Source organism: Podarcis cretensis, assembly GCF_951804945.1.
Source record: "Podarcis cretensis genome assembly, chromosome: 8".
Lineage (NCBI taxonomy): Eukaryota > Metazoa > Chordata > Lepidosauria > Squamata > Lacertidae > Podarcis > Podarcis cretensis.
The window spans coordinates 28,399,245-28,420,229 of NC_137177.1; the positions used below are offsets into that span (position 1 = coordinate 28,399,245).

Below are 20,985 nucleotides of genomic sequence, written 5' to 3' on the forward strand. Positions count from 1 at the left end.
CGGGATGCGGGTGGCGCTGTGGGTTAAACCACAGAGCCTAGGACTTGCTGATCAGAAGGTCGGGGGTTCGAATCCCCGCCACAGGGTGAGCTCCCGTTGCTTGGTCCCTGCTCCTGCCAACCTAGCAGTTCGAAAGCACATCAGAGTGCAAGTAGATAAATAGGTACCGCTCTGGCGGGAAGGTAAACGGCGTTTCCGTGCGCTGCTCTGGTTCGCCAGAAGCGGCTTAGTCATGCTGGCCACATGACCCGGAAGCTGTACGCCGGCTTCCTCGGCCAATAAAGCAAGATGAGTGCCGCAACCCCAGAATCGTCCACGACTGGACCTAATGGTCAGGGGTCCCTTTACCTTTACCTATCCTCAGGATCTCTGTAAACACCAGATCACTGAGTTTGAGGTGTGTATATGTGGGTGTATCTTAGTTTTATTGCTATAGTTTTCTGAACTGTATTCCCGGGAGCCCTTGGAAAGGCATCCTGGTTTCCTCGAGAAGGTCAGCAATGGCAGACAAGACAGCTTGCCCTCCTCTAGTCCTATCCCCTTACTATGTGGAGCTCTAAGAGTGTTGCTCAGCCCAGCCAGGGCAACAGGTGAGGCTCCACAGCCTTGTCTAGTGTAGCGCATTACAGGAACTGAGGGTGCCACCCTGGAAGGTGGGCAAGATTGTTATTTAGGAACATAAGAAACTGCCTTACTTTGAACCTCTCTGAATTAACTTGCCCAATGTGGCTCTTTGCTTTTCTGAGAAAAGAATGAGACCACACCACGGGGAATGCGGGAAGCTTCCCTGTACTGCTTTGTATATGACTGGCAGTGGCTGTTCAGGGCTTCAGACGGGCCTCTTTCCAGCCATAACTGGAAACGCCAGGAATTTCAGCAAGGGCCTTCTGCGCGAAAAGCAAATGGTTTACCACCGGGCTATGGTGCTCACTTGCTGTTGGCAGCCCTGGAAGTCCTTGTATTGAGGGGCATGAACTATTTAAGAAGAAGATGAAGGTGGCTTCTAGCAAGTCTGGCTCCAGAATGTGGCAAAGTTGGGCATTTGTCAGAACCCCAATGCAGCAAAAGGCCCACTGCCCAACACAGAGTGTCCAACAAGACAAAACACAGCCTAATTCTTAGTTTGCATGTCCTGCCTCTCCCAGGTTGGAGCCCTGCACCAAAGTTGCCCTCCAAATCCCAGGGCCAGCGCCCGTTTCTACTACTCCTGGGACCAGAAGATCTTAAAGGTTTCCTTCTTTCAAATGAGCCTGCCCATTTGCATAGGTCACAGTCTATTTCCCTATTCCCTTGCCTTCTGATGAAGCAGGTGGGTACTCTGGACAGGGTCTTATTGGCCACAGCCCCCAGGCTTTGGAGCTCCCCTGACTGGGGGTTCCCTTGTCCTCTTCACTCCTGGCCTTCTGGTGCCATATGAAAATGGTTTGTTTGTTCCTGAAGGATGATGATGATGATTTAGCATAGGGTGTCTTAAGGAAGATTTGTGCAGTTGGAAAATCAGCTTTTAAAAACCTTGCACAAGAGCAGCCCTGTTTTCTTTGTAATGTTGTAATTCATGGGCAGCATTTCAATAAGGAGGGGAGGGGGGAGGCAGCATTTCTGGAAATGCTGGTGTGAACTCTTCTATCACTCCCGCTGTTTCTGATGTTCCACCTGTGAGCACCAGTTGCACATGCTGCCAAAACAATTGACACCTACTCACACATGGCAGAGGTATCAGTGGGCTTGGGGAAAATCCCCAAAGGGCAGGATGTTCTCAGAACAGTCCATTGAGGACTGGGCATACCCAGTGGCCACATAATTCTGACGAATGTTGGGAACAATATGAGGGGGGGATGGAGTGGCTGGAATCCAGAATGAAACATAGGATTAGCGCTTCTATATCAGGCCAATGGTCCATCTAGCCCAGCATCCCGTTCTCATAGTGGCCAGCTAGATGCCTATAGGAAACCCACAAGCAAGATCCTCTCTCTGCGGTTTCCAGCAATCTGTATTCAGCTTCCAACCCTGGAGGCAGAACCTAGCCATCAGGGTTAGTAGCCATTGATGATGTAGAAGAAGAGTTTGGACTTGATATCCTGCCTTTCACTCCCTTTAAGGAGCCTCAAAGCAGCTAACAACCTCCTTTCCCTTCCTCCCCCACAACAGACACTCTGTGAGGTGAGTGAGGCTGAGAGACTTCAGAGAAATGTGACTAGCCCAAGGTCACCCAGCAGCTGCATGTGGAGGAGCGGAGACATGAACCCGGTTCCCCAGATTACGAGTCCACCACTCCTAACCACTACACCACACTGGCTCCCACTGATGGCCTTCTCCTCCATGAATTTGTCTAATCCTAAAGCCATCCAAGTTTGTGGCCATCACTGACTTTAGAAGCACTAAAGTGGCCGCCAGGGGTACAGTCCATGCTGTGACGTTTTATTGCAGGTCCCAGTCATAGGCATTCCCAGAGTACCAGATAAGGCTAAATAGGCTTGTCGGTGGGGAGTTGTATTTATTCGCAGTACCTGTTTGAAAGCTTACAATTCAGTAGACCCATCTGTTCTCAAAATGGGCACATCTGGCATCTGGGATTAATCTGTCCTTCAGGATATGGCTATGATTCACATTTCCAGGTGGGAGACGCTTCTCTTGTGTTTTGGCCCCATATGGCTCTGTGCTTATGTGTGAATGGTGCAACTCTATTGAGATGGGGGAGAGTTTTCAGCATCCTCCCTCCCAGCTGCATGAGAAGACACCAATGTGAAGCATCTGTGGCCAGGGGTGAAATTGGATTTGGAAATCATTTGATCGAACCTCATACATTGACATCAAAGGAGGGCTTGTAGAAGCCCCAGCACTTTCAATCCATGCCAACAATAGATTGATATGCCAATCTGCAGCAAGGATTACATGCTTGCGTTGCCTCAAAATATCAAAGATATGCCCCATTTGTGATTAGAATTGAACGCTGATAAGGGGTAAAGGTTTTGTTCTTTCAATCTAAATAGACTGATTACTGGGAGTGCTAAGGCAAGCTATCTGATGAAAGACCAGCAAAAAAAAAAAGTGTGTGACTTTGGTTGGCCCTGTTTTTGCAAGGACAGAGCAGGTAATAATGCAAAGGGTGTAAGGGGCCGGGCTAGAGGGCTCAGAGGCAGATACGGGGCTCTGGCTGCTGTCAAACAGCTGCAAAGGAGAGAGGTGAAAGGATGAGTTGGGGAAGGGAGTGTTGCCACTTGACACCACAACCCTTTCCCAGGTGTGTGCTTCCTGTGTCAAGGGGAAAATGGCTGGGGAAGGGGTTGTAGAGGGAAAGTGCTGAATGGGGAAAAGCTGCATGCTTCTTCCTTCCCAGGTCTGGTTGAAAAGTACCAGGAGTCTGACCTGTTTGCTTAGTCAACAGAGAAGCACATTCTGCTTTTTGATGACTTTTGGAGAGCCTAAGTTGAAACCGGTGTTTAAGGCAGTTTGTGCACCATACATTTAGAGCACCCTGAAAGAATCCTGGGAGCTGTCCTTTTACCCCACCCAGTGCTACAGTTCCCAGCACTCTTCAAAAACTACAGTTCCCAGAATTCTTGCAGGGTGGTGTGTGCTTTAAATGTACAGTGGTACCTCGGGTTACATACGCTTCAGGTTACAGACTCCACTAACCCAGAAATAGTGCTTCAGGTTAAGAACTTTGCTTCAGGATAAGAACAGAAATCGTGCTCTGGCGACGTGGCAGCAGCAGGAGGCCCTATTAGCTAAAGTGGTGCTTCAGGTTAAGAACAGTTTCAGGTTAAGAACAGACCTCCGGAACGAATTAAGTACGTAACCAGAGGTACCACTGTATGGTGTGTACACAGCCCAGGTTTCTGGTGCGGTGGCCTGAGCTCCACTCGGGATGGGGCAAGTGGCATAACCAAACCTAAGGGTGTCTACAGGAATTTTCTTGGGGTGGGGGGAGGGGAAGGCAAGGTAGAACACTGAAACTGGAGAAGCAGGCTAGTTCCTCAGGAAAAAAATATATATGAAAAGAATAGTGCCTGTATATTTTGCCTCCTATCTCAGGTTCCACAAATACTAGAACTTTACTCTGTAAAAAATCATTTAAAGCAGGCAATTGTGGGTTATGGTTTGCCTGGGGTGGTGGGTGCTTGGGCCCTTGCCCCTACCTCTGGACACCCATGCTCAGGTCTATGTGGTGAGGCCATGCCAAAGGTGAGACTTGAATGCACCTCTTTGAACTATCAACAAGGTGCCCCCAGTTTTCATTCCATTTGGCTGGTTTGCCCAGTTGTTTCTGTGGGTGCAATGATTGCAAATCAGGGAAGGGGGATCTTTTTCAGTCTGGGGGCTGCATTCCCTTCTGGGCAACTTCTGGGGGCCACATTCCAGGGGTGAGTGGGGCCAGAGACAAAAGAGGGAAGAACTATGGATTTAAACTTTACCTTTGTATGGAAGGTGTGTTTCTGGACTCCCTCTCTCCCCTCCATCCAGCAAAGCAGGAGGCATTATTAGAGTTCAAGCACACCTTGCAGTCAGACAAAAGCAATGAGGGTTAAGTCTGATGGGAGTTATAGTGCAAAACATCTGGAAGACACCAGGTTAGCAAAAAACATGTTAAAACAACTGCACATCCTATGTGTGTTTAGTGCAAAGTAAGCCCCACTTTGTCTAGTGTTTAGGATTGCAAATTAAATGTGACTTCTTTATCACAGCTTCATTCTTGGAATAACTTCATCAGCCTGTGTCTTACTTTGTTTTACTTTTAATACACTTACATTTTATTGAATTAGCAAACAAACAAAGTTTCTGTGCATTTAGAATGGCCGAGGGGCCAATGCTTGTTGGTAGCAGAGAGGATACGGAAGAAGATAATTAAATACTCTCTGCTTTGGGGAGAGAGAGCCGACACTGACTGTGAGATGGCCAATCAACACAATGGCTCTGCACCATTTTTAAATATGGGCTTTCCTTGCAACTCGGCCAGAGGGAAGTTAAGTGCAGTCACATGATCTAGGTTACTGAGCAACTCATGAATGGTGGGCATGCTCCATTCATTATTATTTTTTTAAAAAACCACCCTTCTGTTCTAAGGAACTGTTGTGTACAGCAGATGGCCTGTCTGACTAAGGAATGATAGTGGGAACTACTTCAACAAGTCTTGGAAATGGTTAACACAGGATAGGCGGAAATATATAATTTTCACTTTTCCTAAAACAGATTGAAAATGACCATAGGCATTTGTACCTTTGGTATGGGAAAGTGAAGGTCCACAAGAGCTTTCTAAATCATATTTTTAGAGGACCTTTATACCAATCATGGGAAAGGAATAAAAATCTCCTTGAAAGAAAGACCCCATGGTGGATCTCACCAATTGAGGTTTTAACGGTGAAGAAAACAAACATGGAGGAAAAAAACGCCACCTATGAGGAAATGTTAAGAAAAACAGACCAAGGGCCAAGACTTAGACCTTATGAAGAGATAAAAAATCTATTCACTGGGTGGTTGCAATACCACCAGGTGAATGATTTGCTAAAAGAGGACAAGAAGAAGTTGGGTTTTGATGACAAAAAATCAAAATTCAATGTAGAAGTAATAGAAGGTAAAAACAAAACCCTACCTAGAATCTATGACATACTTTTAGAGTGGTATACAAAGGACGAGGAGGTGAAGGAGGCAATGATTAAATGGGCAATTGACTTTGGTTATAATATCGATTTTGAAAGGTGGCTGGAAGTGTGGAATTGTAATATAAAGTTTACAGCATGTATGTCTCTGAGAGAAAATGTTTGGAAGATGCTATATAGGTGGTACCACACCCCTGTGAAGTTGGCCAAAATGTGTAGACTAAAAGATAAGAAATGCTGGAAATGTGGGGAGGTGGAGGGTGACCTATATCATCTATGGTGGACATGCAAAAAGGTGAAAGGCTTTTGGGAATCGGTTTACAATGAGCTTAAAAGAATATTTAAATACACTTTCCCCAAAAGACCCGAAGCCTTTTTGCTGGGAATGACGGGTAAAGATATTAAGAAAGAAGATAGAACGATATTCCTCTATGCCACCACAGCAGCGAGAATTTTATTGGCACAATATTGGAAAGTGGAAACTATCCCCAATATAAATGATTGGCAAATTAAAATGATAAATTATGCTGAGCTTGATAAATTAACAGGTAAATTAAGAGACCACGATGAACAGAAATCTCTGAAAAATTGGAGTAAATACTGGAACTATATTGGAATAAATGCTTAATGTGATTGGCGGGGTCAGAACAATACTACCAGCGTGTGAATTTAGGCCTATAGATTAAAAATCAAATACGTAATGGAAGCAGATATTCGATACTTACCAAAAGGATGGAAGGAAGTCCAGGAGGTGGTTTTTGCGTGTGTGTGTGTGTTTTTTTTTTTTTTAATCGTTTACTGTTTTGTGAAACAGCCAGATTAATCTATCTTTGTATAGTTAGAGAGAGGAAAAAGTTGGCTTGTATATCTTGACGCTTTTTTTTTTGTTATAATTTTTTCTTTTGTATTTGTTTGTATGTTTGTTATGTGCATAACCTCAATAAAAATGTATTTGGAAAAAGAAAAGAAAATGACCATAGGGCTCCTTTTAATCCTGAGATGGCACTTTACACCACAATTTACCACACACTGTATTTTAGCTGTGTTGCTGTTGTTCATTATGATTGCAATAGGGAGTTTGAACTAATAAGTCCCCATTGCTAACCTAATTTTAACCATAACCTCACTTGCTATCTCTCACCCTCATTCTTTCCATCTTTTGTATGGGGAGCAAGTTAGAAGACCCCTATTCCCCTCACAGAGCTACTGTTCTCAGAGTGGTTAACAGTCCCTCTTCCCAGGGAACCCTGGGAATTGTAGGAGACAGTTCCCAGGATGCTTTGGGGGGGCACACTAATGTTTCCATATGAATTTGCTAAAAACCTCAACAACTTTGGCAAAAAAAAAAGCGTTCCATATTTTCACTGTTTGAAATATGGCAACCCTAGATTATGAGTGTTAAAATTGGCATGATGCTGCTTTAAAAAATACAGTGCAGATGGGACCCAGATTACACTACCTCACTTTGAGGTGGTGTTTTTTTTACTAGCAGAGTCTTATTTCAGCAACAGTGGAAAAGTCTTCTCCTTGTGAAAAACGTAGGAAGTTCCACGGTTATGTCACCTTAGATAAAACTGCTGTGGAACTCAGGATTTAAACAACAAATGTTTCTCTATCAAAGGTAAAAAGGAGGCGGTGTAATGTCACAATGGCAAACTGAGCACGCCAGGGACACACACATACACAACCATCGATCCATTTTTATTGCTGAGAAATGAATCGGAGCAAGCGTTAGAGGATGACCCTTAGAGACCTGTTCGGGGCACTCTGCAGATGTTACAAGCACAGTGGTTCAATGGAGACTTTCAATGTAGCTGATTGAGTTTTAATTAGTTGAAAATCTCTGCGTGTGTGTGTGTGTTCTCTGGCACATGCTTTCTATTTCTTGTTGTCCTGGGTTCTTCTGCAAATGTGCTATAAAGCAGAAGTTTGAGTTAGGCCTGAATGACTTCTAGAAGAGTAACCATGTTAATATGTTGCAAGCAAAACCAGAATGTCTCGCAGCAATTCTATAACTGATTTCCTGACACAAAGCCAATAATAATAATAATAATAATAATAATAATAATAGTAATAATAGTAGTAGTAGTAGTAGTAGTATATGCAGGAAAACAGTGATCAGCTACTGTTAAAGAATGGTATGATAAAATATGGGGTTATGCATTGATGGAAACATTAAACTTAATTTATGAGATCCAGGGAACAAAATCAAAGACAGGATAATTTTCTGTTTTTCCCCCTTGGCCTCCAGAGCAAGCTCCACATGGAAGGCTTTCGCAGCCTGAAGGAAGGAGAGGCAGTCGAATTCACCTTCAAGAAGTCCTGCAAGGGTTTGGAGTCCATCCGAGTCACCGGCCCAGGGGGAGTGTTCTGCATCGGCAGCGAGAGGAGACCAAAGGGGAAAAACCTCCAGAAGCGCAGGCCGAAAGGAGATAGGTAAGACCTGGCTTAAGCAAGGAAACAAGCAGCTGCTGTGCTTATGAGACCTTGGGTGTTCTGCATCCTTTAACCAACTAGTTCCCAGGATGCTTTGGGAGAAGACACAGTTGTATAACAGTGCTTTAAATGTAAGGTACCGATGTGACCACAGTAAAAAACAAATCCAGTGCAGTATTACTAACGATTCTAAAAGTCCCAATATTCAATTCATCTTTCAAAATCAGCAATCATTTGTTTCTTGCATCAGAGGAACTTTCCATCCATGTCTTTTCCAGAGAAATACAGTTCCCTTCCATTCTTCAAGCAGTGGGCGTGAGAAGAGAAAGTGAAATCCCAAGCCAGGTTGTTTAGGGTTTCTCCCCAGCAAGGCCTAATCTTCCCAGTCCTACAGAGGCCTGGTTTCCATGGAATCTATTTAAAAGATCTATAGGTCGTGGCATTGCATTTGGGGCAAATTTAGTTGGTGGTTGTCCACTGCAGGTGGGAGCCAAGCTTTGCTCCCATTCAAAAGTGGCAATGCTGACTGTTTGCTGCTAAAAATCAGTGCCCAGAGGCCCAATAGGGAGAGTGGCAAAGAGGCAGTGTGGCTTCCAGAACCTTCAGCTGCTGTCCAACCTGCCTGCCTGCCTGCCTGCCCTCACTACAATTAAAGGGCCATTCCCCACAGTACAGTAGCAGGCATCAAGAGTTTGTTACTTTAAGGCCGGAGCCCAAGCAACTCAAAAGAGCTTGAGTGGCTTTCGCCTCCTCTGGACAGGGATTGGGCAGCAGCCTTTACATTGTGCTAGGGGCTTCCCTCAGCCTTTTAAATGAATGGCAGATGCAAATTTCCCAGGAAAGGGCAAAAAACTCAAAAGTGAAAGGTCAGAGGTCAGAAGCACCCAGGGGCTGAATAGCACGGGCTGGTGCTCCTGTTCTGCGAACGTGTGTTTGCAGGATGGAGCTGTGATCGGTCTCATTTCCCCCAAGACCCCCTCCCCTTTGCGCAGCGAGATCAGAAAAAGAAAAGAGACACCATAATATGGGTCTGTGTTTCGGACTACAACTCCTATCATCCCTGACCGTGGGCTGTGCTGGCTGGGGCTGATTGGAGTCGTTCTCCAAAACACCTGAAGGTTGGGGAAGGCTGAGTTCAGCCATTTGTCTGCTTTGTGCAGAATTGACTGCTTTTGAATGTCAGCAGCTTAAGATCTTGCAAGCCAGGATTCTTTTAAATGCCGGTGGCAGGGAAATATGCTTGGCTGGATGCATACATGAAAAGCATGTTCTTTGTCAGTGAATTGTACGCCTCCTCATGAGGAATGCCCTCCTGTGTTTGGAGATGAACATTGTTGGCATCCGTGTTTCTCAAGAGACAATGGAGTGTGCCTCCGGGGGTGAAGTCAAAGTGATGCATTAGCAGCACCCAAGTGACCTCCCTGGGCACAAGCCTGGGCAGTGTGTCTGGAGGTCTTGAGCTGCCCAGACGACAAGACCCACCCCCCTTGGCCTTGCTGAAAAGGTCCAAAGGAAAACAGAGCAATACGTTCGGCACCAGCTTGGCTGCAGGAGTTGCTAGAAGGAACCGGACAAGGCACCATCCAACCGTCTTAGGGACTCTACTCTGGATTCATCACTGTATCGATCTTGCCTTCCGCAGGAGACCTTAAATAGCTGTCAACAGTGTGATAGCAGAGCAGGGTTGCCCCCTAGTGGCGTTCATGTGTACTCTCCACTCATGATACACACGGTGTGTGCCCTTAATTATTGTATGCTTAAATTGGAGAGAACTGTACTGGATAGCTCAGTTGGTTAGAGCATGGTGCTGATAATGCCAAGGTTGCAGGTTCTATCCCTGTATGGGATAGCTTAGGGCTAGAATTCAGGAGTCAGCAAGCTTTTTCAGCAGGGGGCCGGTCCACTGTCCCTCAGACCTTGTGGGGGGCCGTACTATATTTTGGAGAGAGAAAAAGAATGGATTCATATTCCCCACAAATAACTCAGAGATGCATTTTAAATAAAAGGACACATTCTACTCATGTAAAAACACGCTGATTCCCGGACCGTCTGCGGGCTGGATTTAGAAGGCGATTGGGCCGGATTCAGGCCCCGGGCCTTAGTCTGCCTACCCATGGGCTAGATTTTCCTTAGGGTCCCTTCTAACTCTGCAGTTACAGTGGTACCTTGGTTCTCAAGCTTAACTCGTTCTGGGAGTCCATTCGACTCCTGAAACTGTTTGAAAACCAAGGTGTGGCTTCTGATTGGCTGCAGGAGCTTCCTGAACTCAAGCAGAAGCCGCGTTGGATGTTTGGCTTCCAAAAAACGTTCGCAAACCAGAACACTTCTGGGTTTGCAGCATTTGGGAGCCAATTTGTTCAACAACTAAGCCGTTCAGGAACCAAGGTACAACTGTATATGATTCTTGTGTAGCTGCACCTGGTGGCACATTCTGCTTCCAGGTTTTGTTTATTAAAGGATTTGAAATTATTAATTCTTTTACATTGTGGTTGTTTTACTCTTGAGTATTCTGGACCCAGAGCACTTAGAACTTGTAAGTAAATTAATGTTAGGTTTTGTGGCTTAAAGGTGATGTCTTTCTTTTTGAAAAGAGAAGGCCGAAGGCTCCTTGTGATCTTTAACAAATTGCACTTCTCCCGTGCCTCATCTCCCCGTCTCTTTTCTCTTTCCCAGATGCTACAACTGTGGCGGCCTGGATCACCACGCCAAAGAATGCAAGCTCCCGCCACAACCAAAGAAATGCCACTTTTGCCAAAGCATTGCTCACATGGTGGCCAACTGCCCCGTCAAAACGCAGCAGTCGCCCAGTTCTCAGGGAAAGCCCGCCTACCTCCGGGAGGAGGAGGAGGACATGCACAGCTCACCCCTTGTTCCTGAAACCAGGGAATGATGTTGGGAAATCAGTAGGGAATATACCGGATCAACAGGCTTCAGGGCATCGAGTCGGCAAAAAAAGAGCGGGTGGGTGGGGGGAACAGTGAATAGCCTCTGCCTCCAGGCTTAGGGAAGGCAGGCACCTAGCAAGAGAACAGCAGCTCTGAAAATGTGTAAGACTTTAGCAAAGTGAAAGCTCAGAGAGCCTGGATGTTGACACAGCCTCCTCCCCTTGTTTCAGCATGGGGAGGAGTTCTGCAAATCCTGTCCCCAATTGTTCAGTTCTGGGAAATGGGGAAGCAGCTCCTCCTTTCTCATTTTTGCTTTCTCCAGCAATCCAAATAATATTTTGAGGGTTGTGTTTTTTTAAAAAAAAAGCAGCTGAGAAATCTGGTTCAGGGGTGGTTTGATTTTTGATTTTTGCACAGGTTAAAGTTGTCAGGAATAAATAGCTGCCTCCAGTTCTCATGTGGTTGCATGTTGTGGGGAGTGGGCCAGGCAGAGAAAGCAGTTGTTACATTCTACTTAAATCAGACCTTTAGGGCACAGGTAGGGATCCTGCGACCCTTGGGATGTAAATGGACCACAGATCCCATCATCCCTGACCGCTGGCCATGCTAGCTGGGGTTGATGGGAGCTGGGTTCTAGTAACATCTGAAGGGCTGCAGGTTCCCCACTGTTGAATTAAGGGTTTATTCAGGACCCTGTTCTAAATAATACATCTAAATTTCCTACCTTTGGGGACCACAGACAGATACAATATTGTGGCCTCTGTTTTCTGCCCAGGTGTGGGTCACCCCAAAGTTTCTTACTGCCCATATGTATGTGGGGATTCATCTTGGCCAAGTGGAAAGATTTAGTCCTCAGGTTTTCGTGGAAATGTAGGCCCGCTTGCAGATATGTAATAGGAGCATTTTAAACAATGCATGTACTGGGGTGGGCAGAAATTTTTTCCATAAGCCAAAGTCCTACCCTAACTGTCAAACCAGGCCTGAGAGCTACACTTGGAAATATGGCTTGTTTTTCTTTGTTGTCTATGTGTTGCTTTGCATCAGGTGTGGGAAGCTGCTACTGAACTACAACTCCCATCAGCCCCAGCAAACATGGCCAATAGCCAAGAATGATGGGGTTGTAGTTCAGCAACATTTGACAGGCCACATACCTGCTTCATATTACTTGGCTAGAATGTAACAGATACAAACACAAACACAGGACACTAAATTCGTATTGTTTGTAGTATTTTTAAATTTACACTTTCTGATTCCAAAAAGCCTGACAGGGAATTTAGTGCAGGATCTACTGTGACAATTTCAAGCACAAAGGTTTTGAGTTCGAATCTTTCCCATTTTGTTTCTGAACTTTCATTCATCAGGTAAAGCTGCTGTTCCCTTGCCCCCTGCCTGCTTTCCCTACTGATGCCTTTAATTTATTTCGTTCCCAGGACAGCTTAACTTGCCGTGTGAGACACATGGGGGAGGGTGGGTGGGTGTCTCTTTGCTCTGAAGCCGTGATGTGAAACCTGCACTACGACGTGCGTGTATGACGTATCTTTGGGTTTGCTTTCTTTTTGCTTTCTTTGTTTTCTTTGTTTTTTGGGGGACGGGGTTCAGTGTTCATTGCTTTTGTTGTTTTTTTTAAAGAAAAGTATAAATATTCTGTTTTGTATTTTTGTATATTTTAATCTTTAAGAGAAAAAAAAGAAGAAAAAGAAGAGGAAAAAAAGAGGACATGATTACTGCAATGTATTTCTCAGGTATTCTTGTACATCTCAGGGATGGAAGAACCTCAGCAGCCTTCTGGGGCTGAACAGATTGGAACCTTGTGGCTTAAAAACTTTGGGGGGGGGCATTGTTACATTTAACAGCACAAAGAACAAAAGAGTCTCTGTTTTTCAATTGTAGCTTGCTGCGTGTGGGTGGACTAATGTTTTTAGGCACTGTATTTGAATAGATTGTCTGCGTCCTCCCCCAGCTATATTCACAAATGGATTTCATGTACAATCCGGTGGGACGTTTCTCCTGTGCATTGACACTCCTGCTCAGCTCCTATTCATTCCCAAGGAGTTTAGGTAGAACTTTCCTCTGGGTTGTACCTTTGGGCCATTTAGGGGCTACAGAGACAGCACAGCCAGGTGCATAAAGCTTGGGCAACAAAAGCAGTTTATGTATCAAGCCCATTTCACCTTTCTGAGGGTGGAGCCCCTCTTTGCTCCCAGATATCCAAGCATTCCTTAAGATTCTTAACACTGCCTGTCCTCACCTGGTTACCATATCTGCATCTTGCTGCTACTGCACTCACACATAATTTTGAATGATTTAGCCCATGGTGGCTTTCTACAAGGCCCTGTTGTGAGGCAAGGGAATGTTGGGTGCTGCTGAATCAGGGTGGCAGAGGTGAAGACAGAGAGATCTTGACTCACAAGATCTCCTGCCTGAGCCTGGTTGGCTCCTTGTAATATGTTCAGGCAGCAAAATCCTTTTGGATTTCCATACCATCCTGGCTTTTTCGCCTTTTCCTGTGCCCAAGTTAGCCTTGTGAGTTCCTCTTGTAGTCCAACCACATTAAGAGCATCCCAAGAGGAATTCTGGCATTCTACTCTTTTAGCAAAGTGCTGCTTCTTCAAGGTTGGAAGTTTTTAAGCCTCTTAAACCTCTACACTAGAGTAAGGGGATCAGCCTGGCCAGCTTTCCTGAGATGTGAATTTACAGGTCGATATTTGGGGGGAACTTAAAAACATGTAAGGTTGTTGGTTAATCTCTAGATCATCGGCCATTTCCCACAGATAGAGTTTCCTATCCAGTATATTTGAATTACATATCTATGGTGGGCCCGTCCATTTCTAAATTACCTGCATTGCCAAGCATTTTTTCTTAAATATCATAACTCAAATAGCAGCTCTGCATGCTTTCCCTTACTGGATGGACTGCAAACATTTTGCTAGTCGAAGAAAGTGTTGGTTGTGGGCTGATTATCAAGGGCCAACATTACCAGCTGCTACAGAGCCATGCAGTGGAATTTGAAAACTAAAAACAAAAACCTGATATTAGATAACACTCACTTGCCTATAGCTGAGAGTGCTCTCTGCCTCTTCCCACCTCCCTCTCCCTCCCCCTCCTGCAATGATTGCAACGAGGAGGTGTGAAATATACAGGATGTTAGTTTTGAAATTGCTGTGGGGATCTTTACCTTATCTACCTCAGGTTAACGTGTCTTGTGTCAATGGGGCCAAATGCATTGGTTTATATAGCTTGCTCTGAGTTGCCAGAAGAAAAGGGATGCTTCCCTAGAGTGTGTCCAAATATTAAAATGCTACCCCTTCTAGTTTTGTATCCGTCTTAAAAATAAAGTAAAATACAGTAGCATTGTTTCCCCCCTATTCCCTTCTTAGATATTTAGTATGTGTAAATATCTTATGTAAATCTTTCTGGCTTATTTCCAATTTTCCTTTTTGATGATTGTTTACAAACTTGAGGGTGTGGGAAATAGCCAAAGCATGTGGTGGGCATTTGCACCAGAGGGGCATAGAGGGAGGCACCCTCTTTGTACCTTGCCACTTTGCAACTTTGCCACATGAGACCTGGTTAAGGGGTGGGGGGAATTTCCCATATCTTCCTACAACCAATGAGAGAATTGGACTTCTGAAATAACAGTGATTTATCTGCAAGCCAAGAGGAACAATGTTCTTTGGGGGGGTTGATTGCAGCTTCTTCCACCCACTAGTTTGCAGAATTGTTTTGGAAATTCTTTAGGTCAGTCTCCCAGGCCTTTTTTTTTATGACAAGATGGTTTCTAAAACTCTTCAGCTTGGTCCTGCAAATAAATCACTGCTTGGAATAGGCAATATCATTACCATTTTAGACAGTGATGGACACTATGCATTAGGGGCAAGCAGTGTGCATTGCAGTCAGGCTGGTGCCAAGTCTGCACTCAGGGTCACTGTGGAATAGGGAGCACTGAATGTATTGGGGGTGGGAAGGGTGGGGGGATGATGGCGACTTCTTGCGTGGCTACATGATTGTGTACTAGGAGACAAAACGAATGTAACTCCCATGTTTACTGCTAGCGACCAAAGCTTGTTTTGTGTCAAACTCTTTGACTTTTTATGAAGCGGGTGGGTGGATGGGTGGGGGAGGGTGGGGATGAGAGGGTGACTGTGTGGGGTTATTTTTAGAGGGGGGGAGGGTCATGTCTGAGCTGTTCAAGCAAGCAGCTATCCTGCTGATTATGTCTGGTGGCGACATCAAAAATCCCCACGACTGCATTCCCCTCCCCTCCCCTATTTTCATTTTTGTACCGGTTTTGGAAAACGATGGAAACCAATAAAGAATATGGATCATAACTTTCTGTGCATCTCTTCCTTTCAGCAAAGCATACCTAGAGGTGAAGGCAAATTATTTTGGAGAGCTAGATTTGGGAATCTAATGGTTGCTCAACCTTGGATTTACTGGAGAAACTTCTGCAAGACCAATTTGTGAAAACACTGTCTGCTTGCTAGCAGAGGTGGCCCTACCTTGAGATGAGGTGAGGCAGTGACCTCAGGTGGCAAATTTGGGGTATGAACCTCAGGGTAGGAGATTGGCTTAAGATTTGCCCTACTATTAAGCAAAGTGAGGCAAGGATGGGAGAGGCTCTTGTGGTATGCTGGCCTCTCACCTCCATTGGAAAAGGCTCAGCAGTTATGAGTAGGTTCAGTTTTTTTGATTAATGATCTGGACACACCATGCATGTGTACTTGCAATTACACACAGGTCCTGCTTACTAAACACAATGCATTCCATGGAAATCATTATTTAGACAAGCATTCACATAACGAACCTACAATTTCCATTATTTCTCTGAAAATATTTCTAAACTGGGATTTGTCTAATCTCTCCTCCCTCCCCATTTTTCAATGGTTTCTCAATGAAATGGCTGCAGCCAATCAGGAAGAGAATCTGATCTCTCTTCCCTTATTTGTTTGATCTTTCCTGCTCTCCAAAGCATCCAATCTCCCTCCCTTCCACCCTGGTTTCTACATGAAAATGGCTGTCGCCAACCAGCAAAGCAGAAACAAGCAGGCAAACTCTGGATGTTTGGATATGATATCTGAATCTGCAGTGTTTTTAGCAAAGCTTTGCCATAATGCATTACATTTAATTTTAGCACAGTGAGTGGGCCAATAGTGGGACTTGCGTACATTGAACACAATTCACAATAACAGACTGTGTTAAGCACGTTTTGGGAAGTGGTGTTGCCTTTTTAGCCATTTATCAACTCTGACTCTGGGCAGATTCACACAACTAGCCATTGAGCGTTAGAAGTCTCTCACAGCAATGTCCACTTTGAGAATATCCGACAAGGTCCAGCTTGTAGTGGCCCCAAGGATAATGGATTGTTAGGTGATTAAGAGAGGATTTGAAGAACTTAATGGGTTTCTGAAGCCATTATCTCTGATCTCCAGCTGGGGTGAAGAGTTTTTTTGCCATTTCTGAAATTTGGTACCTACAAAAGCTACTTACGGCACAATCTAAAGTGTGTGTCTCTCCAGAAGTAAGTGCCGTGGAATTCACCAGGACTTCTCAGTTAAGAGTGCAGAGAATTGCACTGTGAGAGACTGTTTCCAAAAAAAGTCTGAGAACTGACCCATTTATAATCACTTCTTCAAAATGCAAGACACTAAAGCCCTATTCATTCAAAAGACTGCATGTGGGAAGAGACTGGAAGTCTGCCCCATACATCTGGAGTACTGATATGCGACTTTTATTGTCATGGTTTTCCCCAAATAATTTTGGGAGCTGTAGTTTCTTAAGGGAGCTGAGAGCTGTTAGGAGATCCCTGCTATTCTTTTAATTTTATGGCATGAATGTGGCCAAAGTGTGCAGAGGTGGCCATGCTAGCCCCACACTTGGTGCCCTGTCTGTTCCACCCCCACCCTCAAACTTCCTCCAGTTGAGCATAAAATTCTGAAGGAATTTTCCCTAGGTTCGTGTAGTTGTGCAGAATTCCTGGTTGCGCCAAGGAGTCTAAACATGTTCAGTCAAACACATGAAGAATCTCTCCCCAGGCTTTGAACCTCATTGCCTGAAAGTCTAGAGTGGAGCTAACAACCACCCAAAACAAGGAGAACATGCTCCAGTGGTTGCTAGTGCAAATCTATTAATGTGCATTTTGGAGTAAAAAAAACCCCACTCTTCTCTGGAAGTTTGGAATTCAAAAACACTTCATTCTTAAAATCCGACCAGAACTAGCTTGAAAAAGTAGTAGGACCAAACAAAGAAGTTTTAAACACTAAAACACATACAACTTAATTTGTGTGTGTGTGGCCTGAATGAGTACCAGAGCCCATTCTCCTTTCTGTTTTGTATGGACCATCAAGACTAGGGCTGATGGGAGCTGTAGTTCAAAAACTTCCAAAGAGCACCAGATTGGCAAAGGCTGCATTAAGGGCTTTAAAGGTTAATACCAGCACCTTCCTCTTGAGCCCATAAATTAACCGGTAGCTTTTCCTCAATAAATTACCAGTGGCTGCTTTGTTTACTCTCAGCTGCTGTTGCTGGAACCTTATTATGACCTAATCCCTCAGCCGCCACCTCTCAAATTCCTCAGGCACCTTCGCTCCAAAGTCCTTCCCCACCTTTCCTTTGGGGCTCTGAACGGCACATTTGTCTCTAGGCTGCTCCTGACCAGGCAAACACTGCCCCCCTCCACCCCCCAAGTTGGAGAAATATCAGCCGGGAACTTAAAACCGCTCCCCTCTCCAGCGTAGGTCTCGGAGCCTGCCCTTGGCTTTGCTCCCAAAGCGGCACGCCTGGATCTGTCAGCAGGTGTCACGCCTTTCACACCCGGATCCTCCCCACAGGTGGGCCGCCTCCTCAGGCTGAGGGAGTGTGAAGGTGGAAAAGCAAAGCGCTTCTGGCTACAGAAAGAGCCACCCGCCTGGCCTTCGCTTGCAGGCAGGGTGTAGTGGCAGCCTCAGCCCGTCCTCCTCTAGCAGTTCATTTCCCTCAGGCCTGGAGGTCAGGACTCAGTTTGCCACCATGGCAAAGAAAGAGGGTCTGAAAAGGCGGCTTTCTCGCTTCTTCTCAAGGAGTGAGTTGAGCTTGAAGGAGCTGCAGCAGAGGCGGGAAAATGAAGATGAGGGTCCCAGGTTGGCAGGAGCGAGAGATGAAGGCGGGAGAGGAAAACGGAGGATGAGGCCTCGGAAGAAGAGAACCTCGGAAGGGTGAGTGTACTAGGATAGGCCTGGAAGTGCCCCTGGGTCAGGAGTAAGGATTGGGGGGGGGGGGAATCTGTCAACATGCGTTATCTTAATTTCTCTCACCCCCCCACCCCAGTCTTAAATTCAGTTTTTCACATTTCCACATGAATCTGAGATTATTATTTGTTAGCATCCTTGTGAAAATTCATATTTTAGTGCAGTGTTCTTTGTATGCAGTTTTGGCCAATTACACATTTTTTTGCAAGCAGCTTCCCCTAATATATTGCATTTTTATATGTTATTTTCTCAAATATTCTGTGAACTGCCCTGAGATCTTATAATGAAGGGCGGTATATAAATCTAAAAATTAAATAAATTATATGCATTTTTATGGAAACACTCCCCCCCCATATATTTTTGTAAAAATGGGTTGGAGAGCTGCATCATGAAATTCAGTTAAATGCAATTTTTAAAGGAGAGCTGTGTTGCAGTTTACAAGTGCAGATGTGAAGATTCACCTTTACACCTTTGTCAGGACATAGACCACGTGTGTGTGTGTGTGTGTGTGTGTGTGTGTGTATGTGTGTGTGTATATATATATATATATATATATATATATATATATATATATAATGTGTACAATGAGGTGCTCAAATGTGTTTTTGAAGTTATCTGCACATTCCTGTGTTGGGGGAGCATGCATAAGTTTATAACTGGGGAGAGGCTCAGTGGAAGAGCCAGAAGTGGCTCTACTGTTAGGCGAAGTGAGGAAACGGCCTCAGGCAGCAAATATTGGGGACCAGTGGTGGTAGACCCCTGACTGTGCCTTCTCCAGGCAATTCTCCCCTTTTGAAGAACAGAGGTATGTATGCAACATGGCATGTCCTGGCTCCATTAAACTAGCTTGCTTTTGTATATGGAATGTGTTTGTCCTCTGCAAAATGTATTGGGACAGCCCTGTGCAGAACACTTCTTTTGCATGCAAAAGGTCCCAGGTTCAGTCTCTAGGAAGGGTAGGGGAAAATTCCTGGAGAGTCATTGCTAGTCATTGCAAACAATAACTGTGCTAGATGAACCAATAGTTTGACTTGGCATAAGTCAGCTTCCTGTACAGAGGTTTTGCAGGGAACAGCGGCATATCAGTGATAGAATCATAGAGTTGGAAGGGACCACAAAGGTCATCTAGTCCAACCCCCAGCAACGCAGGAATCTTTTGTCCAACGTGGGGCTCGAACTCATGACCCTGAAATTAAAAAGTCTCATGCTCTACTGAGTGAGCTATCCAGTAAAGCACATATGACAGGTGCACCTGAATGCCAACATTTTCTCTCTCTTTTTTTACAAATAGACGTTTGGGTCATAATCAGCAACAAGAAGGACATTGGAGATTTGTCCAGGAGCCTTCGGCAATCCTTCCTTTCCACTCTACAGCTTGCTGATATGCTCCTGTCCTCTGCCCTGTTTGCATTTCAACAGGAGCTGTTTCAGGAAACAGGCCACAGCTGAGTCATCCCAGGGAGCTCAGTAGGGATCATATTTCAATGAACAATTAGCGTCAGATTCTAGTTTTGCCCTCACTTCCTCTCTCTCAGCTCAGAGCAACCACTACCTGAGCCCTCATCTGTTGACAATATTTTGAAGGACCAAATACCAAATATAAGAAAATATTACCTTTCTTGCTGGTGGCAGCAAGGACAGGCGATAGTTAAGAATAGCAAAGCATGAGTGAGGGGTCACAATTCAGGAACCCGCCCCCCCAAGAGAGCATGCAGCCCTTGGGCTGTAAAAGGATCTCCTCCCCACTCATATAGGGAGTGGCTAGGATGGGCAAGTGCTCAATGAAAAAGGGAAGCAGAAGCAATTATTTGGCTGAGAGACAGCTAGTCTTTGTGGCCTCTTGTGTACCTTCCTTCTTGCTCCAATCCTTCTTTCTCGATTTCATTCCAGGGCAAGTGAGGAGGATGTAATCTCAGTGCAAGTGAAGCATGTTATGGAGCCCCCTAGTTGCAGTAGGTCACAGAAGCCGGCATTGAAGGTGAGCCCCACTGCTGTCAAAGAACCTGTGGAAGGGCCTTCTTTGGGGCAGGAGAGGTTGTGAGGAGTGTGAACCCAGTGGGACTTACAGTGGTACCTCAGGTTACATACGCTTCAGGTTGCAGACTCCGCTAACCCAGAAATAGTACCTCGGGTTAAGAATTTTGCTTCAGGATGAGAACAGAAATCATGCTCCGGCGGCACAGCAACAGCAGGAGGCCCCATTAGCTAAATAGTTTCAGGTTAAGAACAGACCTCTGGAACGAATTGAGTACTTAACCCAAGGTACCACTGTACTTCTGAGCAGACATGTTGCGATGGTTCTCAACATGGAAGGCTTAAATAAATTCATGGAGCATATCCATAGCTACTAACCGTGATGAGTATGTTCTGCCTCTACTGTCAGAGGTGGTATCCCTCTGTATTCCAGTTGCTGGGAATTACAAGTGGGAAAAGTGCTGTTTTCTGGTTTATTTATTTAGAAAACTTAATAAACCACATGATCATAAAAATCTCCAAGCAGTGCAGAAATAAAATTATAGGTGAAACATGGCTGAAACCCACAAACCAATTAAAAGCAGGGGCTTGCCTACTTTGTTCCCCAACCCTTTTCCAAAGGTGTGTCAGGGAAACAGGATCCAATGAATCCAAAGTTTCCCTCAATCTCACTCCAGCATACCTGGAATAAGATCCCTTTTTTACTGTTACTGCCATTGGACAAATATGGTGAAGCAGCAATGGTGGCAGAGCTCCCTTTCCGAGGAGAGAGAGAGGGAGATTCACTCATTCATGCCTGCCAGCCAAAGGACCACAGGATCACATCTTAGTTGAGTAATCATTTATATCAATTAAAAATCCTTTGATTTT

At 45.0% G+C, this 20,985-nt stretch overlaps 2 protein-coding genes across 2 annotated transcripts in view; both read left to right on the plus strand.

Moving 5' to 3' along the window:
* Positions 1-11,265, plus strand: part of LIN28A (lin-28 homolog A) — a 49,189-nt gene extending 37,924 nt beyond the window's left edge. The window contains exons 3-4 of the mRNA XM_079986450.1: positions 7,849-8,033; positions 10,707-11,265. Coding sequence (XP_079842576.1) covers positions 7,849-8,033; positions 10,707-10,923 — 402 coding nt within the window. The 3' untranslated portion in view covers positions 10,924-11,265. The remainder of the gene's footprint in view (positions 1-7,848; positions 8,034-10,706) is intronic.
* A 5,916-nt stretch (positions 11,266-17,181) lies between these two features.
* CRYBG2 (crystallin beta-gamma domain containing 2) overlaps positions 17,182-20,985 on the plus strand; it is a 66,790-nt gene continuing 62,986 nt past the window's right edge. The window contains exons 1-2 of the mRNA XM_079986579.1: positions 17,182-18,108; positions 20,032-20,119. Of these exons, the coding sequence (XP_079842705.1) occupies positions 17,924-18,108; positions 20,032-20,119 (273 nt within the window). The 5' untranslated portion in view covers positions 17,182-17,923. The remainder of the gene's footprint in view (positions 18,109-20,031; positions 20,120-20,985) is intronic.